This window comes from Muscardinus avellanarius, assembly GCF_963383645.1.
Source record: "Muscardinus avellanarius genome assembly, chromosome: 19".
Lineage (NCBI taxonomy): Eukaryota > Metazoa > Chordata > Mammalia > Rodentia > Gliridae > Muscardinus > Muscardinus avellanarius.
The window spans coordinates 29619081-29638068 of record NC_137805.1 but is presented as its reverse complement, the minus strand read 5'-3'; the positions used below and the strand labels follow the sequence as shown (position 1 = coordinate 29638068).

At 51.8% G+C, this 18988-nt stretch overlaps 1 protein-coding gene across 1 annotated transcript; it reads right to left on the bottom strand.

Annotated features, from left to right (window-relative positions):
- Positions 1-339: 339 nt before the first annotated feature.
- On the bottom strand, positions 340-18482 carry SALL4 (spalt like transcription factor 4; the record flags this gene model as incomplete). The annotated part of the gene is made up of 7 exons (XM_080716488.1): positions 340-762; positions 1606-1892; positions 3547-5871; positions 16509-16811; positions 17523-17736; positions 17968-18248; positions 18404-18482. The coding sequence occupies 7 exons, from the start codon at positions 18480-18482 to the stop codon at positions 340-342; spliced, it is 3912 nt and encodes a 1303-aa protein (XP_080572614.1).
- Positions 18483-18988: the final 506 nt, after the last annotated feature.

Genomic DNA, 18988 nt, shown 5'->3' with positions numbered 1-18988 from the left:
TAGTTTGTCGCAAGTAACAAAAGCTACTTTGCAAAACCCGCTTCTTTCCAAAATTAAAAATTAAAAAAAAAAAAAAAAAAGATTCTAGTCTGTTTTTGGTATCAATTTCTTTTTTTTTTTTTTTTGCTTTTGCTTTTCCTTTTTTTTTTTTTTTTTTTGGCACAGCAGCATAACAACAACCGTGATTGTAGGACTGCTCAACGTTCAACCGTAAACATCCGTTGCATATCAGTAAGGAAGGAAGAACGCGGGAGAACGGGTTCTTTAAGAAAACCAAAGACGCAGATTCTAGGTTTCCTTCGGGTCCGCCTTCCCTGCCCATCCCCATCCCCCTGAAGCTTAGCTGACCGCGATCTTGTTTTCTTCCAGGAAGTGAGGGAACTGGTGTTTGCCCACACTCTCGGCCACGCCCGGCTTCTCCACGTCCCCGGTGCTGATGCCCGACTGAGAGCTGTCCATCTTGGAGACAGTGGCGCTGCTCACGACGGAGCTGGCCCCCAGGGACACGGGGAGGGTGGGGATGCCGCCGCTCTGGATCACAGAGATCTCATTGGTCTTCATGGCCAGGCCGCCGTTGAGCATGCTGGTGTACTGGCTCCAGGCCACAGGGTCCACGCTCACCGCAGGGGCCGGGATTTCCTTGGGGAACATCTCCGCCACTCTCTTTCCATCCGTCCCCAGCAGCGTCATGGTGTTCTCAATGGCCAGCTTCCTCCCACGCCGGGCAGAGTTACTGTTCGACCCATGCGTCATGTAGTGGACCTGGGGACCAGGACAGAGGTTTGAGCAAACAGATTTGCTTGCTACCTATGGTTTCAGATCCACCCACACAGTGGCCTTAACACGCACCCGTATTTAGAAGTTAGGTTTCATGGCCGGGCATGGCGGCACACGCTTGTAATTCCCAGCATTTGAGAGGCCGGGACAGGAGGATCGAGGTTTGCAGCCAGCCTCAGCTACTTAGTGAGACCCTTTGCAACTCAGTGAGACCCTGTTTCGAAATAAAGAAAAAACAGGAACCGGGCGTGGTGGCGCACGCTTGTCATCCCCGCGCTTGGGAGGCTGAGACAGGAGGATCGCGCAGGTTCGAAGCCAGCCTCAGCTACTGAGTGAGGCTCTCAGCAACTTAGTGAGACCCTGTTTCCAAAAAAATATATAAAAATAGGTCTGGGGGTATAGCCCAGAGGTATAAAGCTTCTGGGTTCCACCACCAATACAAAAAAAAAAAAAAGGGGGGGGGGTTGGAGGTAGAATGCCCCTGGGTCCCATCCCCAGTACTACAAAAATAAGTAAATAAATAACTAGGATCCTCCTGTCTCAGCTTCCCAAGTCTTGGGATGACAAATAATGTGTGCCCCACCCAGCTCTGATGAGAGGGCCCACAGCAACCTAGTAAGACCCTGTTTCAAAATAAAGAATAAAAATAGGGCAGGGGATGTGGCTCGGAGGTCAAATGCCCCTGTGTTCCATCCCCAGACCCGCAAAAATAAGTAAATAAATAAATAGGCCTGGGAGTATATAGCCCGGAGGCAGAATGCCCCTGGGTCCAATTCCCAGTACCAGACGCACACTTGACGGCCAGCCCCTCCCCGCACAGCCGCGCACCTTGAGGTTGCCTTTGGTGGTGAAGGCGCGGGCACAGATACCGCACACAAAGGGCTTCTCTCCCGTGTGCGTGCGCTCGTGTATCTGAAGGGCGCTGGCGGAGGAGAAGTTCTTCCCGCACCGCGCACAGCCGTGCTGCCTGCTCTGTCTGCGTGGCTGGGCCGCTAGCAAGGGCGCAGGCGTCGTGCCTGGGGACAGAGCGGAGGGTCCTGCAAATGTGGTGGGAACTTCAACTTTGACGTAGGTGGGCTGAGTTCGAATAAACGTCAATGGGAGATTGCTCCGACCTAGTATGTGAGAGAGAAAAAAAAAATTCCAAGCCTTTAACCTCCGACATCGACTCAGTCTCCCAAAACCAAAGAAAGCACCCGCTAAGCAGGGAGGGGTAGCTTACGGCAGCTGCCCCTGGGGTTGCTTATCTGCACAAATGAAGACCGTTCTGGTTTGTACGAAGGTAAGGGCCGCACAGGAACATAGGTAACTCGAGTTTATATTTCTGTATTTAAGTTCCCTTTACCTGGATGTGGAACGTGCTTGTAATCCCAGTATTTGGGAGGCTGAGACCGGAGGATCGCAGGTTCGAGACCAGACCCGGCAACTTCTAAAGACTCTCAGGAACTTATCCAGGGCTTGTTTCAAAAACAAAAAATAAAAAGGGCTGGGGTGTAGCTTGGAGGTAGAATGCAATCTCTAGTACCACTCTCTGCCTTTTTCAACTATGTCCAGACACTATCTTTGACTATTTATTTGTTTATTGTAATACTGGGGATTGAAGTCGGGGGCAGCTACCTGAGATAAAACCCCAGTCTTATTTTGTTAGTGCTGGGGGCATTCTACCTCTAAACTGTACCCCCAGCCCTATTTTGCTTATTTTGAAACAGGCTCTCACTAAATTACAGGCCTCACTATGTTGTGAGGCTGGCCACAAACCTGGGATCTTCCTGTCTCAACCTCCCTAATACTAGGATTACAAACATGTACCACCAAAACAGGCTTTTTATTTATTTATTTATTTATTTATTTATTTATTTATTTTTGTGGGTCTGGGGATGGAACCCAGGGGCATTTGACCTCCAAGCTACACCCCCTGCCCTATTTTTTTCTTTTTATTTTGAAACCAGGTCTCACTGAGTTGCAGAGGGCCTCACTAAGTAGCTAAGGCTGCCTGCAAACCGTGGACAGCCTCAGCTACCTAGTGAGGCCCTCTCCAACTCAGCGAGACCGTTTCAAAATAAAGAATAAAGAATAGGGCGGGGGAGGGGGGTAGCTCGGAGGTAGGATGCCCCTGGGTACCATCCCCAGTACTGAAAAAAAAACAACAACAACAACAAAAAAAAAAACGGGGTCTCACTGGGTTGCTGAGTCTATGTTACTGAGACTGGCCTCAAAACTTGCAATCCTCCTGCCTCAGCCTCCTAAGCACTGGGATTACAGGAGTGTGCCACCACACCCGAATTCTTTGAGTCTATCTTACCATCAGTGACATCAACACAAGCCCCACAATCGATACACATTTGTCTAAAATGGGTTAGTCTTCCCCCAACACGGGTCATTTGAATAATACATTCCATCAGGGCATGGAACCTCAGAATCGAGTAACTAAGGTTTATTTCTGTGGATAAAAAGCAATGCCCACTTCCCCAAGCACACTACTATTAGGATTTACTTAAAAGTTACCCATCTGTCCCCACGGGGTCAAAGACAAAAATCAACAACAACAACAGAAAAAATCCTGCTGTCCACACTTAATTTGCATCAGGAATAAAAAGCAGGTCCCTGGCTGGGACGGAGGTGGCTACGACGTCCCTCGAACCCAGAAGCAAAGGAAAGCTAGTTTGACCAACTGCTTCACATCATACTGGTCTGCAAAGTTCAACCCAGGTTTCTTTTAGATGACTTTGAGCCCAAAATGGACATAAGTTAAATCCAAAGCTGTATCACCTTCCATCTGGGGGCGGCCGTGGCCGGCGCTCTCCGCTTTGGCCTCCGCCTCGGGAGACCTGGATTTCCCGCTTTCTGCTTGGCTATTGGCAGGGGACACGGGCTGGAAGCACATGGCGTCCATGGCGTCGGGGCTTCGGCTCTGATACTCCGGGTCCCCCAGGAGCGAGGCCGAGTCATTGGTGAGGCCGTCGCTCTCCACCGAGCCGTTTTCTCGGCTGCTCTGCTGCTGCAAGGCCGCAGGGGCGGGACCCACTTTGCCGGGGGTGTCTGAGGAAGCCATCACCGGGAACCCCAGCGTGGGAGACGCCACGTCGGTGCCAGGGAGAGGCGCGGGGACCCTGCAGGAGCCGCCGGGGGCCTCCTGGGAGCTGACCTCCTCGAGGCTTTCAATGACGTCGTCGTGACAGGAGGTGGCGGTGACGCTGCCGTTCTCCGCGGCCAGCGCGGGCTCAGGGCCCGCGAGGTCGCAGGGGCTGTCGGGCAGGGGCGTGTTGGGGATCTGGCCGCCCATGTGCATCCGGATGTGCTGCTGCAGGAGGACGGCGTTGGTGAACTTCTTCTGGCAGATGGGACACGAATGCTGCGTCTTGACCGACGTGCTGGTGCGGTGAACCCCGAGGTGCGTCTTCAGGTTGCCCTTGGTGGAGAAGGCCCGGCCGCAGACCTTGCACTGGAAAGGCCTCTCCCCGGTGTGCGTGCGGTAGTGCATCCTCAGGGAGCCCTGGCAGCTCAGGACGCGGTGGCAAATGAGACACTCGTTGGGGTCGGTGGTGGCCTTATCGATGTTCTCTACTAGCTGCTGCAATTTCAGGGTCTCTGACCCGGGCTCGGGGGTCCTGCTGCCCTGGAAGCCACCAACCCTCAAGGAATTATGGCTTGGCCCCACCCCAGGGAGTGCGGGCCCCCCCTCGATTTCTGGAGGAGGCCTGGGCTGCAGGTTGCCGGGCAGTGGGCCACCTACGAGGTCCTTGGGGACAGTCCCCGAAGAGAGATTCTGATGAAGCCCTACGGGAGGGGTCCCTGTTACCAGGACGGGTTTGCTGTCTAAAGAGAGACTCGATTCATCTATAGGGCCAGGGGCAGAGAGTGCATAGGGCCCGCCGTTGCCTGCCGCCATTTTGTCCTGGAACTCGGCAAACAGCTGGGGGTTGGCCTTCACCTGGGGGTGCCGGTGAAAGTGCACCTTGAGGTTCCCCTTGGTGGTGAAGCGGTGGCCACAGACAGAGCACACGAAGGGTCTCTCTCCGGTGTGGGAGCGGAGGTGAATCTGCAAAGAGCTATCGGTCCCAAAAACCTTGCTACAGTACTTACACTTATGCTTGTGGCTGGCCGCCTCGTCTTTGGGCCTGGCATCCACCGGGGTCACGTTCGGTGGCTTCCCCTTCCCTTTCTTGGATGGGTCCAGCGCCACGCTGGAGAAGGGGCCCTGGAAGAGCACAGAGCCCGGGGCCTGAGGTAGCAAAGTGCCCGGCAGGCGAGACACGACATTGGGGAGGACGCGCGTCCCGTCGGGCTTGAGGGCGAAGGGCGTCAGCCCCGGGGACAGCGCGCCGGCCGCGGCCGGGAGGTTGGCATGAGGTAGCTTGGCTTGTTTCAAAGCGTCCAGAGCCAGGCCTTGGCCGCCGGCTTTCTGGCTGAGCAGAGCCACCGCGGCGGACACCTGCTGGGACACGTGGCCGCCGAGGGTCTTCAGGGCGTCGGCCCCCGCCACGCCGGGGTGCAGGGCGTGCGCCGCCCACATGTTCACCTGGACGCGGATCTGCTCCGTGAGCTGGATCTGCTGAAGCTGCTGCTGCTGCAGGCACAGGATCTGTTCCAGGACCCACGGGAGGCTGCTGGCGCCGGGCAAGGGGGCTGGAGGCGCATCCGTGCTGCGCTGGTTCACGGCCACCTTGGTGCCCCGGAGCGCCTGCAGGGTGACATTGGTGCTGCCTTTGGTCAAATAGCTCATGTCCTGGGGTGTGGGCGGCGGGGCAGCCTCCGTCTTCAAGTACACGACAGATTCGGTGGCCAGCTTCTCCTTCACGTCGCCAGAGCTGCCGCTGCTCTCCCTGCGGACATCCTTACCGCTCGGGCTGGGGGTCTGCCGGCTCAGCACGGCCCGGGAGAAGTCCTCCGGAGGCATGGGCCCCTCGCCGTCATTCATGATGAGGACAGGTGGAGTTTTAGTGCAATTTTTCTTATGTTCCAAGAACTCGGAGAGGCTGAAGAACTCGGCACAGCACTTCTCACAGACGTGAGTCTCCTCCCGGCGTAGCCGCTTCCCGGCAGGCTTCTCCCCGTTGGCCTCGTCTCCATTTTCGGGGTGGTTCATTGGGACACCTGCAACAGAAGAGAATACGCTAAGAACTTGGCCCAGAAAAAGGCCTGGGGCGGGATCTTGGGAAAATCAACCCGCAATTAAGACCCTGAGTTCTAGGGGTAGGAGGGTGTGTCACAGGAAACATCAGGCCAGGCGTGGTGACGCACGCTTGTAATCCCAGCACTCGGGAGGCTGAGACCTGGAGGATCGCGGTTTGCGGACAGCCTCAGCTACTTAGCGAGGCCCTCTGCAACTCAGTGAGACCCTGTTTCAAATAAAGAAATAAAAACAGGACTGGGGGTGTAGCTCAGAGGTCGAATACCCTGGGTCCATCCCTAGTACCACGCAAAAAAAAAACCATCAAAGGGCTGAACGAAGGCACTACTCAGACTGCGAGTTGAATTGTGTTCTGATCCCAACACCTGCGCACGTGGCCATATGCGGGTGTGTGTGTGTGTGTGTGTGTGTGTGTGTGTGTGTGTGTGTGTGGCTATTATAGATTGAACACACAGGATCTCTGTCTTCAAGCTCTACTCCCAGCTCTTTTTATTTTGAAACAAGGTCTCACTAAGTTGCCAAAGCTGACTTTGAACCATGCATCCTCCATCTCAGGCTGAGATTACAGGCATGCCCAACCTTATTGTAGAGGCTCTTTAGCCAGGCATGCGGCACAAGCCTGTAATCCCAGTACTGGGGAGATGGAGGCAGGGATATTGCAGGTTTGAGGTGAGCCTCAGCAAGTAGTGAGACTCATCAACCTACTGAGACCCTGTTTCAAAAAAAAGAATAAAAATAGGGCTGGGAGTGTAGCTTGGCGGTAGAACTAGGTAGACCTGGGTTGTGTCCCTAGTGCCATGGGGTCCTGCTCTCCTACCAAGTAGGCTTGCCCCTTACAAGTCACTGGAGCCTAGGGCTCTGGATAAGGCCTACACACATCTCAGACCCAGAAACAATACACATATTTGCACAAGCATACCAGGATCCACGTATCAAGTGTGGGCGTATGTCTGTGTGTGTGCACACATGATTGTTTCTGGGGGGAGGCAGAAATGGCTGGGCATGGTGGCGCATGCTTGTAATTCCAGTCATTATGAGGCTGAGAAAAGAGGACTGCAGAATTCCAGTCAGCCTCAGCAACTGAGACCACCCTCCCCCGTTTCAACATTAAAAAAAAAAAAAGGTAAACTTTGATCTGCTCATAGGGCAAAAATAAAGAGGTCAGTTCTATACGCTAAAGAAATTAGAGGAAACACGTTACATAGCCACCATGACTTGTTTTGTTTAAAAGTGACACCTGAGAGCCGGAGGGGGGCGCACGCTTGTAATCCCAGCGCTTGGGAGGCTGAGACAGGAGGATCGCACAGGTTCGAAGCCAGCCTCAGCTACTTAGTGAGACCCTGTTTCCAAATAAAGTATAAAGTAGGTCTGGGAGTGTAGCCCGGAGGTAGAAAAGCCTCTGGATTCCAACCCCAGTACCAACCCTCCCCCCCAAAAAAAAGACACCTGTGTTTAGAATGTATACATGAGTGGGGGAGGGGGAAGACCAGACACTGTCCATACCACTTTTTTTTGGTGTGGCCCTGGGGATTGAACCCAGGTGAATTCTACCTCCAAGCTACACCCCCAGCCTTATTTATTTATTTAGAAAAGGTTCTCACTAGGTTGCCGGGGGCCTTGCTAGGTTGCTGAAGCTACCCTTGAACCTGCAATCTTCCTGTCTCAGCCTCCCAAGTCCTGGATGGCCGGTATGCGCCCTGCCGTGCCCAGCTTCTGGAGTTCAAATGCAGTACTCCTTGTTAGGGGTTAAGCAGCATAATATTTCTAGAAAAGCCACTTTGACAATTATATATCCAAAATGTCTCTAAAAGTTTCTCTTTGGGGGAAATAACTCCTACAGGTTAAGTGCTATATAAATGGATACAGCTTCTTCAGGCCCCGATGCAGGAACATCTTCATTACAGGGTGGCTTGGGCTTGGAATCCCAGCACTTGGGAGGCTGAGACAGGAGGATCGCACAGGTTCGAAGCCAGCCTCAGCTACTTAGTAAGGCTCTCAGCGAGACCCTGTTTCCAAATAAAACATAAATAGGCCTGAGAGGATACCCTGGAGGTAGAAAGCCTCTGGGTTCTACCCCCAGTGTCTGTCTGTCTGTCTGTCTGTCTGTCTGTCTCTCTCTCTCTCTCTCTCTCACACACACACACACACACACACACACACACATTACTTCCTGTACAAACGTATTTCAGGAAGAATTTCTCGTATTAACAATGCAAATGGATGCACCCTGGGCCGCGGGTTAAGTTTCTAGTTCAATAAATAAGGCTATGGCCCTCAGCAACTTAGTGAGACTCCATTTCAAAATTTAAAAAATAAAATAAAATAAAGCCGAGCATGGCGATGCACTTGTAATCCCAGTATTTGGGAGGCTGACACAGGAGGATCACGGTTTGCTGCCAGCCGCAGCTACTTAGTGAGGCCCTTTGCAACTTAGTGAGACTCTGTTTCAAAATAAAGAATGAAAAATAGGGCTGGGGGTGTAGCTCAGAGGTAGAATGCCCCTGAGTTCCACTTCCAGTACCACAATAAATAAATAAACAAATAAATAAATAAAAATTAAAAATTAGCTGGGTGTGGTGGCGCACGCTTGCAAACCTAGCATTCTGGAGGCTGAGACCAGAGAATCAGTTTCAAGTACAGCCTCAGCCTCTCAGCGAGGCCCTCCACAACTTAGTGAGATCCTGTTTCAAAATAAAGAATAAAGCCAGGCGTGGTGGCGCAGGCTTGTAATCCCAGCGCTTGGTGAGGTGGGGACAGGAGGATCGTGCAGGTTCGAAGCCAGCCTCAATCTATAGCCTTTAATCTATTTTAGATTAAAAAATCTAAAATAGGTCTGGGAGTATAGCCCAGAGGTGGCAGGAAACCCAGCACCAAAAATAAATAAATAAATAAATAAATAAATAAATAAATAAATAATTAAGGCAAGGGGTGTAGCTAGGTCAAATGCCCCTGAGTTCTATCCCCAGATACGCAAAATTTTAAAGATTAAATTAAAAAATAAAAAAGAGCCGGGCGTGGTGGCGCACGCTTGTAATCCCCGCTTGGGAGGCGGAGACAGGAGGATCGCTGGCTTAAGAGACCCTGTTTCAAAAAAAAAAAAAAAGTATAAAAATAGGTCTAGGAGTGTAACCCGGGAAGTAGAAGGGTTTCCAGGAACCCCAGTACCACCAAAAATAAAAAATAAAATAAAAAATAAATTAATTAAAAAGAATGCCTTTGGGTTCAATCCCCAGCACCACACACAAAAGGGCGGCGGGGGTGGGGGTGGGACACAGAATGTAGATGAGTTTCTATTTGGGTGCACAGATAAAGACAGAAATATATACAGGGAAAGCATGAGAAGAGAAACTGGCTGAAATACACCTCCTGGGGATGGAATCGGGAACCTGGGGCTGAAGAGAAAACTCTCAACTGTATACACTTTTGTACCAAGGCTTCCCGCAGATGAGCTGGCGCCTGGAAAGCAGAAAGCACTCAAGCCACTTGAGTGGAGCCGCCCATCTCTTTGCCCATCCCAGCTACCGGGTATCTGCAAAGCTGTTGTCCCTCCCTCTCCCTCTCCCTCTGTTACTGGAGATGGAACCCAGGGGGGGCCTTCTACCCCCTAGCTACACAGGGTCTCACTGAGTTGCAGAGAGCCTCACTAAGTCGCCGAGGCTGGCCGTGAACCTCTGATCCTCCCGTCCCAGCCTCCCAAGTGCGGGGATTATACAAGCCTGTGCCACCACGCCTGGCAACTCCATTCTTTTTGAGACAGCCAAAGCAACAGCCCCCCACCCCATACAAGAACAAAATCAACATTTCCGATTCTTTCTTTTTGGGTACTGGGGATTAAACCCCAGGAGTTTTTTTTTCCCCTTTTTTTCTTCTTTTTTGTGGCACTGGGGATTGAACCCAGGGGCATTCTACCTCTGAGCTACACCTCCAGCCCTATTTTATTTTTATTTTGAAACAGGTCTTGTTAAGTTGATGAGAGTCTCATGATTTGCTGAGAGCCTTCTATCCTCCAGACTCAGCCTCCCAAGTATGGGGATTACAGCGTCCATCACCATGCCTGGTTTCCAGATACAGAAATAAGATTTAGGAATATTAAGATGAGAGGCTAATTTGTAATTCTCTCTCGCAGAACCCAGGGCACTCTACAGACACTGAGCTACGTATTTTCCCAGTCTTTTTTTTTTTTTTTTTTTTTTTCATTTTTAGACAGGTCTTACTAAATTGCCCAGCCTGGCTTCAAAGAAATGTCTGGGATCATGGGCGTGCACCGCCACACCCAGGCTATAAGCTGTATTTGTTTCTTCCAGGAACCATTTGTCAAATTCTTTCCATTTCAACCCTGTAGAGGCTTTTAGTGTTTTTTCCCCTAATTTTTCTACTCCATGAAATTTCAGTTATCACATCATGATTATATTCTATCTATGTTTTTTATTTTTTCACTTTTTCTCCTGCAGTACAGGGGATAGAACCCAGGGGCATCCTACCTCTGGGAGAGCTACTACCCCAGCCCTATTTTTTATCCTTTATTTTGAAACAGGGTCTCACTGAATTCCAAAGGGTCTCACTAAGTAGTAGCTGAGATTGTCCTCAAACTGAGATCCTCCCACCCCAGCCTCCCAAATGCTGGGATTGCCAGCGTGCGCCACCACGCCAGGCGCCCGGCTTATCTATTTTCTTTAGAGGTTCACAAACCATTGTCTCATTAATATGTTTTGCCCTTCCCTCCCCCCTAAAAAGATTTATACTTTTCGGAGCAATATCCTGTCATTGCCTCACTGAATATATGTTCTAAAGCAGGGGGGTTTGTGGAAAGGAGGGTGGAGTTGGGGGGCTGAGCCCAGGGAATTGCATTTGCTAAACGTGAAGTCTCTCCCTAAACCACACTCCAACTCCTTCCTAAAGCAAACTTATTTTTTTTTTTTTTGGTAGTAGCGCCGGGTATTGAACCCAAGGGTATTTTACCTCCAAGCTCCCCGCCCGTTTCTTTTTTTTTTTTTTACTTGGATACAGGATCTCACTAAGTTGCTAAGGCTGGCTTGGCTTGGAACCTGAGATCTTTCGGACTAAGCCTCCCAAATGTTCCACCAACCCTGGCCCAAGCGGGCACTCTTAAACCAGAATCCATAAAATTAAGATTAAGAACTGGACAAGGTGGCACAGGGCTATAAGCCCAATACTTGAGAGGCCGAGACAGGAGAATGGTAGGTTAGAGGCCAACCTTACAAATTTAGTCAGGTCTTTAACTCTGGAGAGAACCTTTTCTTTTTCTTGCCTTCATTTTATTTTTTTATTTATTTTTTTTTTTTAGTGGTACTGGGGTTCCTGGAAACCTTTCTACCTCCAGGCTACACTCCCAGACCTATTTTTTTTTTTTTTGAAACAGGGTCTCTTAAGCCAGCGCGGCTGGCTTCGAACCTGCGCCATCCTCCTGTCTCCGCCTACCACACCCAGCCCAGAAACAGGGTCTAAGTTGTGGAGGGCCTCACTGAATAGCCGGGGCTGGCCGAGAACCTGTCTGTGATCCTCCTATCTCAGCCTCAAAAGTACTTGGATTACAGGCACGAGAGCCTGTTTCAAAATAAAATAGGGCCAAGGCTCTATCCAGAGGTAGAATGGCCGAGTTCAAGCCTTAGTCCAGAAAGAGAAGATCAAGATTATGAAAAAAAAAAAAAAAATCACAGTATCTTCTCAAGAAGACTTAAAAGGCAACACCTTTCCGTGCGCCATGTGAAGAGCACACCAAAGTGTTATCAGCACAACCTGTGACTCACTTAGTCACGAAGAGAAATTACAAATATTCCACACGGCGTTGTGGGGACTTGAAAAACGCTGGTGGCTGCGGGCGTGGTGGTGCAACTTTGTCATCCCAGTATTTTGGGAGGCTGAGATCGGAGGATGGGAGGTTTGAGGCCAGCCTGAGCAATTTAGTGAGGCCCTCCACAACTCAGTGAGACTCTGTTTTGAAAATAAAGAATAAAAAATAAGGCTGGGGGTGTAGCTCAGAAGTAGAATGCCCCTGGCTTCCATCCCCAAAGCCAAGAAAGAAGAGAAAAAATACTGATGAGTTGACAGGACGCTAGATCTTGTTATTTATTGTACTAGAAAGCACATGGGCAGAGGCGGGCATGGTGGCACAAGCCTGTGATCCCAAGACTTGGAACACAGGGACAGGAAGATCATGGGTTCGAGGACAGTTTTAGCAAGTAGTGAGACTCATCAACTACAGAGACTGTCTCAAAAAGGGCCGGGGTGTAGATGAGAAGTAGAAGGCCACTGGGTTCAATCTCCAGTCCCCAAGAAGGAAAATTTAAAAAACTCTATAAAAAATACAGTATCAAGCCGGGTGTGGTGGCGCACGCTTGTAATCCCAGCATTTTGGGGGCTGAGTCAGGCTCGCAGTTCACAGACAGCCTCAGATAATTTAGTGAGGCCCTGTATCAAAATAAAGAATAAAAAAAATAGGGCAGGGGGTGTAGCTCAGAGGTTGAATGTCCGTCCCTGGGTTCCATCCCCAGACCCGCCCAAAAAAAAAAAAAAATACACACACACACACACACACACACACACAAATATATATAGTATTGAGCCAGGCATAGTGGCACACGCTAGTAATCCCAGCATTTGGGAGACTGAGACGGGTTAAAAACTAGCCCCTGGCCGGGCGTGGCAGCGCACGCTTGTCATCCCAGCATTCCGGAGGCTGAGACCTGGAGGATCCGGTTCGCGGACAGCCTCAGCTACTTAGTGAGGCCCTCTGCAACTCAGTGAGACCCAGTTTCAAAAATGCAAAATTCGGAGGTCAAATGCCCCTGGGTTCCATCCCCAGACCCGCAAAAAAAAAAAAAAAAAAAACCCTAGCCCCTGCAACATAGAGGCTCTCAGAAACCTACGAGACCCCGTTTCCAAATAAAGAAAAAAATTGGGCTGGGGGCATACCTCAGAGGTAGAATGCCTCTCAATCCCTGCTACCCACCCAAAAAATTATAGTATTTGCATATAATTTGCCCATCCTTGGGCCTTCTGCATACTCCTGACCTCTTTTTTTATTCTTTATTTTGAAACAGGGTCTCACTGAGTTGCAAGGGGCCTAAGTAGCTGAGGCTGTCCGCGAACCTGCGATCCTGTCTCCGCCTCCCTCCCGAGCACTGGGATCACAGGCACACGTGCCCCGCGCCGGGCTGGTCTAAGCATTTTTTGATCCCTGGTTAGCTGAATCCCCAGATGCAGAACCTGCAGATAGGGAGGGCCAGCTCGGTACCACAAATATTTACATTTGAGAACCATACTTCAGAGCAATGTCCCCCCTTCCCAATCTATCGTAATTTCAACACTGTGTCAAAAGGGATCTCTGGCACAAAAAAGGTTAAGCGCCTCCGCGCCCAGGATCCACCTCTCTGGGGTGATTTAGAACCTGAAAGCCAGCTGCCCGCGCTGTATACACAAGCCCCCTCTCCTCGCTGTAAAAGCAACAGCCCACCGCAGCCCGCACACTGCAGCGGGTCTGTTTGCCGGAGCGGTAAAAAGCGTCTCCGCCATCCACACTGCGAGCAAATATTGAACCCGTATTTGCCCAGGAGTGAGAGAGGCCTCCGTTAGGAACAATCGCCGGGTCTGCTTAAATTAACCCAAAAGAAAAGAAAAAGCAAAGTTCAGAGGGATTACACAGCAACTAGTCCTTCCATCCCTCCACCCCACCCCCACGGCCGATTTTAGGAATGTTATCTCTCATCTAGTTATCCAATAAGTTGGAAGAATGCTGTAAACCCAGCAGGGGTCCTAGATTCAATCACTGCCAAATGGACAGAAAATACTGACTATTGTATAGGAAGAGAGTTAATCTGCTTGAGGCCCATCGCATTCTAGAGACACTTAAAACGCTTCAAAATCAAAACCCCAGTTCTATCTTGATAATGGCATTATGACTCGCCCTTATCTGCCTCTCGTTCCTATATTAAAAGAATGACCGGGAGAGCAGATTATCTAAGGCACAGGATATCTCTGCCCTCCCCCACCCCGGGGAGGGGTTCTTGCCAAAAAACAAAGGGAAATTATGTCCCCAATGCAAAGGGAGTGACCTTTTACCAGTTGGATTTTTAACACTTAAGCATGAAGCCTTTAACTCAACTTGAAGATGGCAAATCAGACCTGCAATTAAGTTTCACTTAAGAGTTAAAAAAAAAAAAACACCCAAACCCAAAAAACTTTCCACCAGTCTTGGATTCATGTCCAAGAAGCTCCAAGTGGTGAGCTCTCTATCAAAGTTGGAAATGTGCCCCGCGGCTCTGAAGCCCCAGGAGGGTGGGGGGGCGACTGTCCTCTCCTGTAGAAGCCCCCCCCAGCCAAGCCCAACGCAGGCTTGGAAAAAGAAATGCGTGGTTGTGACTTGGTAATGTGGATGTCTCGATTTTGAGTCTTTTTAAACATGTTTAGGTTTTGTGTTATTTATTTATTTATTTATTTATTTATTTATTTATTTAGATGGTACTGGGAATGGAACCCTTCTACCTCCGGGCTACAGCCCCAGACCTATTTTATATTTTATTTGGAAACAGAGTCTCAAGCCAGCGAGAGGCTGGAGGCTGGCTTCGAACCTGCACGATCCTCCTGTCTCGGCCTCCCAAGGGCGGGGATTACAAGTGTGTGCCGCCACGCCTGGCTAGCTTTTGTGTTTTTTTTACATAATCAAAAGTACAATAGGTTAAAGAAGAAAACTGTTTTAATTCTCCATCATTTTCCCCAACAGAGGAACCAACCAAATGCAAACATTGTTTTTTATTTAAGTTTAAAAAGGCATTATCTAGAAAATTAAAAGGGTGTAGCTGGGTGTGGTGGCACAAGCCTGTAATCTCAGTACTTGGGAGGCTGAGACTAGAGGATGGCAGATTGAAGGCCAACCCCAGCAATTTAAGGGACCCTGTTTCAAAATAAAAAATAAACTGGGCTTGCCGGCCCATGTCTATAATCCCGGTCCTTGGGAGGCTAAGACAGGAGGATCACAAGTTTGAGGGCAGCCTCAGCAAGTAGTGAAACTCTCATCAACTTAGGAAAACTTTCAAAAAAAATAAAAAATAAAATCCTAGTACTTGGAACACGGAGACAGGAGAATTGCAGCTTCGAAGCCAGCCTCAGCAACTCTGAGGCTCTCAGCAACTTAGCGAGACCCTATTTTCAAATAAAAAATAAAATAGGGCTGGGGGGGTATAGCCTGAAAGTAGACGTTTCCTGGGTTCCATCCCTACTACTACAAAAATAATAAAAAGTAAAAAGTAAAAAAAATAGGGCCGGGAAGGTACAGCTTGGAGGTAGTATGCCCCTAGGTTCAATCCACAGTACAAAAAAAATTGTAACAATAAATAAAATATTCTAAGGTGTAGCTCAGAGGTAGAACACCTCTGTTTCAATATCCTGTACCCCCCCCCAAAAAATTAGAATGTTGATAAACCCCAACCAGCTTCAACTATTAAACATGGCTTCCCCCTTTTGGGGACAAGGAAAAAAAATAGCACCCCATAATCAGTTGCCCCAAAACCCCCAATGAGCACAATTTCTTGGACTTAGGGCAACACAAGGCCGAACCCCAGCAGGCAGAGGTGCTTGGGGCCAAGCATCAGAGCCAGGAGCTGCGATTTGGGTCGTGAGAATTCAAGATAAAGCCTGGAGGTCCCCAGTCAGGGCCTAGCACATTCTAGGCTATTGTTTCTACAGAATTTCAATTAACGCCAACACCATCCTGACAAGAGTTAACGCTGATAACATTTTGCTATTCTGAACAAAATCAATTACTGACCACGTCCTCAACACACCACAGGCCTTCTCCGGATGGAATCATCTAGACTGTTCTACTGCCATCATAGTAAAGAAAAGCCCAAAACTCAGAAAAATCCAGGGCGCCTCCAGGTGACTCAGCTGAGATCCATAGCACTAGATTTGGAAAGCCCTCTCCCAAAATGGTTCCCGGGGCCCTTCTCTCCAGGAAGCCCCCTGACTCTATCATGGAATCTTGACTTGGGCATCCGAGCGTGCAGTAAGGTTCTTAGTTTTACAGTGCAGTTTGTGTTTAGTGAATAAAAGGTGTTTGCGCGTGGAAGGCCAACACTTTCTCCTTGGGGAACTGAGATGATGCCCATGTAAGTCATTTTAGGGGGAAAAAAAAATAGGGGGTAGGAGGTTATTTGAAACTTGGGAATCTTAATCGTCGCCGGTTGTAATCCAGTTTAGCACAAAAGGCATTTGAAACCCTTTTGAGGAAATGCTAATTTTCCTGTAAGGAGAGTTAGCCCCCTCTCCGACCACCTGCGGATTTTTTGATCTGCTAATTATTGGGCGACTACATTTTCCTCCCTAAAAAAAAAAAAAAAAAAAAAAAAGGACGCTATGGCCAAATAAACCCCGTCCCACGGTAACTTTAAAAATCATACCCATCATGAAACATAGAGGCTGAAAAAAAAAAAATGTAAATACCCGAAATGGAGACCTGGTCACCGGACTGCTTTGAGAACGAGCTACCTTCGGTGTCTCAGGGATCTGCACATAGATTCTAGGACCGAGGAACGCTTGGCCCCAGATGCTGTGGGCGCAGGTAAGAAATCCCCGGGGCGCCCACCCTGCCGGGTGCAAGCGCCCCCAGCCCGCCCCACTCCCCAGGTGAGCGCGGGTCCCGGGGCCGGGCCTTCCGCAGGGGGCAGCGGCGGCGCCGGCCTCCAGGGGGCGCCCGCGCGCAGGCCGGCCGCGACCCCGGCGAGCGATCCCGCACTAACCCCACTCCCGGACCGCGGGGAGCGCACCGCCAGGCCGCCCGGGATCCCAGCCCCGCCCAGGTTAATCCCCTGCAGCCGGCGCGAATCCCCAAAGCTCCCTCCCAGCGCGGGATCCGCAAAGATGCAAAGCCCCAGTAGCGCGCGCCCACCTCCCCAAAAAAAGAGGGGGGAAGGGGAGGCCGGAGCAGGACCAGGGGAGGGGTCAGCGCTAGGAGCTCGCCCCTCCTCTCCGGAGGAAGCGGGCGGGCGAAGGGTTAACCCTTTTGTTCCCAGTGGGCCCGGCCACGCTCGCCCCCCCCACCCCCCTAACGAAGGCACAAAGAGACCCTCCGGGCTCGGGGGGCCTCGCGTGCGCCCCGCGGTGACCATCTGACGCCCCGGAAACTCACAGCCGCCCCCCTCCAGCCAGGACGGTATTCGTATTTTCACTGGCCCTTGGAAAATGTTAACTTTGCAAAAAAGAACGCGGTGAATTCACTCAACAATCACAAAATTTGGAATAAAACATTGCAGTCCTTCACTTCCCCCCCAAAAAAAAAAGTGGGGGGGGGACAGGTACACGGGCGCTAAGAAGTTGCAGCCGTTCCCTCGGGGGTGCCCCGGGAGTCGGCATCGACTCGGAGCGCCCGGGGCGGCCACGCGCAGCCCTGCGCCGCTGGGAATTAGAAAGCGGGCGGGGAGGGGGCCAGGCTTAAAGCGTCCCCTCCCCCACGCAGACGCTCAAAATTTATCAGGCGACAATTTGGCGGGCCGCGACGGAGATAGTGGGAAGCCGGCCGGGTCCGAAACCTCCCGGGCGAAAAAAGAAAAAAAAAAGGAAAAAAATAAATAAAAGGATCCAGTAGGGGTGCGCACCCCACCTCCCGGCCGCGCCGGGGTCCCGAACTCCTCGCCCGGGGGTCGGGGCCGCGGGGGCCGGGGCCGGGTCAGCCCCCGGGGCGCAAAGGCAGAGCTGCTCCCCCAGGGGGGACCTGCGGGCGGCCGCGAGGCGGGGGCGCCCCGGGTCCCGGGGTGGGGGGGCGCGCCCCTCGGGTTTGCCGCGGTTATTTTTAGGAAGTCGGAAATCAAAGATGGCTGGAGGTCAGGCCCCGAAAGGTTAGGGCGAAGATCGGCAGGCGGCGTAGCCCGGGGGAAAAAAAAAAAGAGAATCCCACCCCCCCCAAAAAAAAGAGAAAGAAAAAAATGGGGGGGGGTAGACTGTAAAAGCAAAAAGGGAAGCGCAGCGTGGGGCTGCCCGCCTCGGCCGCGCGGGTGGCCGGCACCCCCAGCCCTGGGGGTGGGGAGAGGTCGCGCCCCCTCCCCCACTCGGCCTGGGAGGGGCGCGTGCAACAGATCGCCCTCCTCCAGGGGGTCCTCGCGGGGTGCGCCCCTCCTCCGGCCTCCTACAAAGGCCCCCGCGGGGCGGCGGAGGGTGGGGAGCCCCGGGGGTCTCTTTCTTTGGGGGACGGCGCCGGGGGGCGAGCGGGGACCCCGGCTCCCGCGGAGGTGGGGGTGCTGGTGCGGGGGGTGCCGCCCATCAGGAGGGGGCGCGAGGACGGGGAGAGCGGCTTGGGGGCGCCGAGGGGCGCCGAGGGAGCGAGGCTCAACTTTTGCAGAGAGAGGGGGCAGCGAGCCGGGGGCGAAACTCGCTCCGGAGGGAAGCGAGGAAATGTGCAAAACCCGCGGAGCCGCGGGCTGGGGGCCAGGGCCCCCCCCGGAGCCCCCGCGCCCCGGACCCGCGCCCCGGACCCCGACCACTCACCCGGCTCCCCCGCCGCGGGCGCGCCCCGGTCCTCCTCCGAGTGGATGTGCTGGGGTTTCGCCTGCTTGCGCCTCGACATGCTGCGCGGGCATCGGGACGCCGGGAGCGCCGCGGCTCTGCGCTCGGTCCGCCACAAATTCCTGGAGTTGGGAAATTTACCCCCCTCCGGCCGGAACGCGCATGTCCCGGTAATTATTATTATCAATAATGCATTGCGATTTATCATGAGCCCTGACAGCTGATTGGCCTGGGTCCAAGACCTCAGAGATCATTTAAATAAGCCCTCATTGATCAGGGCAGGGCGAGGTATTCTGGGCCTTGTAGTCCGGCCCTGCTGTGACAAAGGAGGCCTCCCCAGGGAGCGCAGCTCATTAGCATCCGGCCTCCGATTGGCCGGGGCGTGGACGAAATCGGAGGGGACCCATCCTCGCCGGGACTCCTCGGGTCCCGGGAGCAGCAGAGAGGAAGGGGGAAAGTATAATTGGTAAAAAAAAAAAAAAAAAAAGTACGCACAGGAAAGTTTTGGAAACGGAGTCTTCGGGAGTGCGCTCCCAAAAACTACTTTTATGAAGCTGATGTCCATCA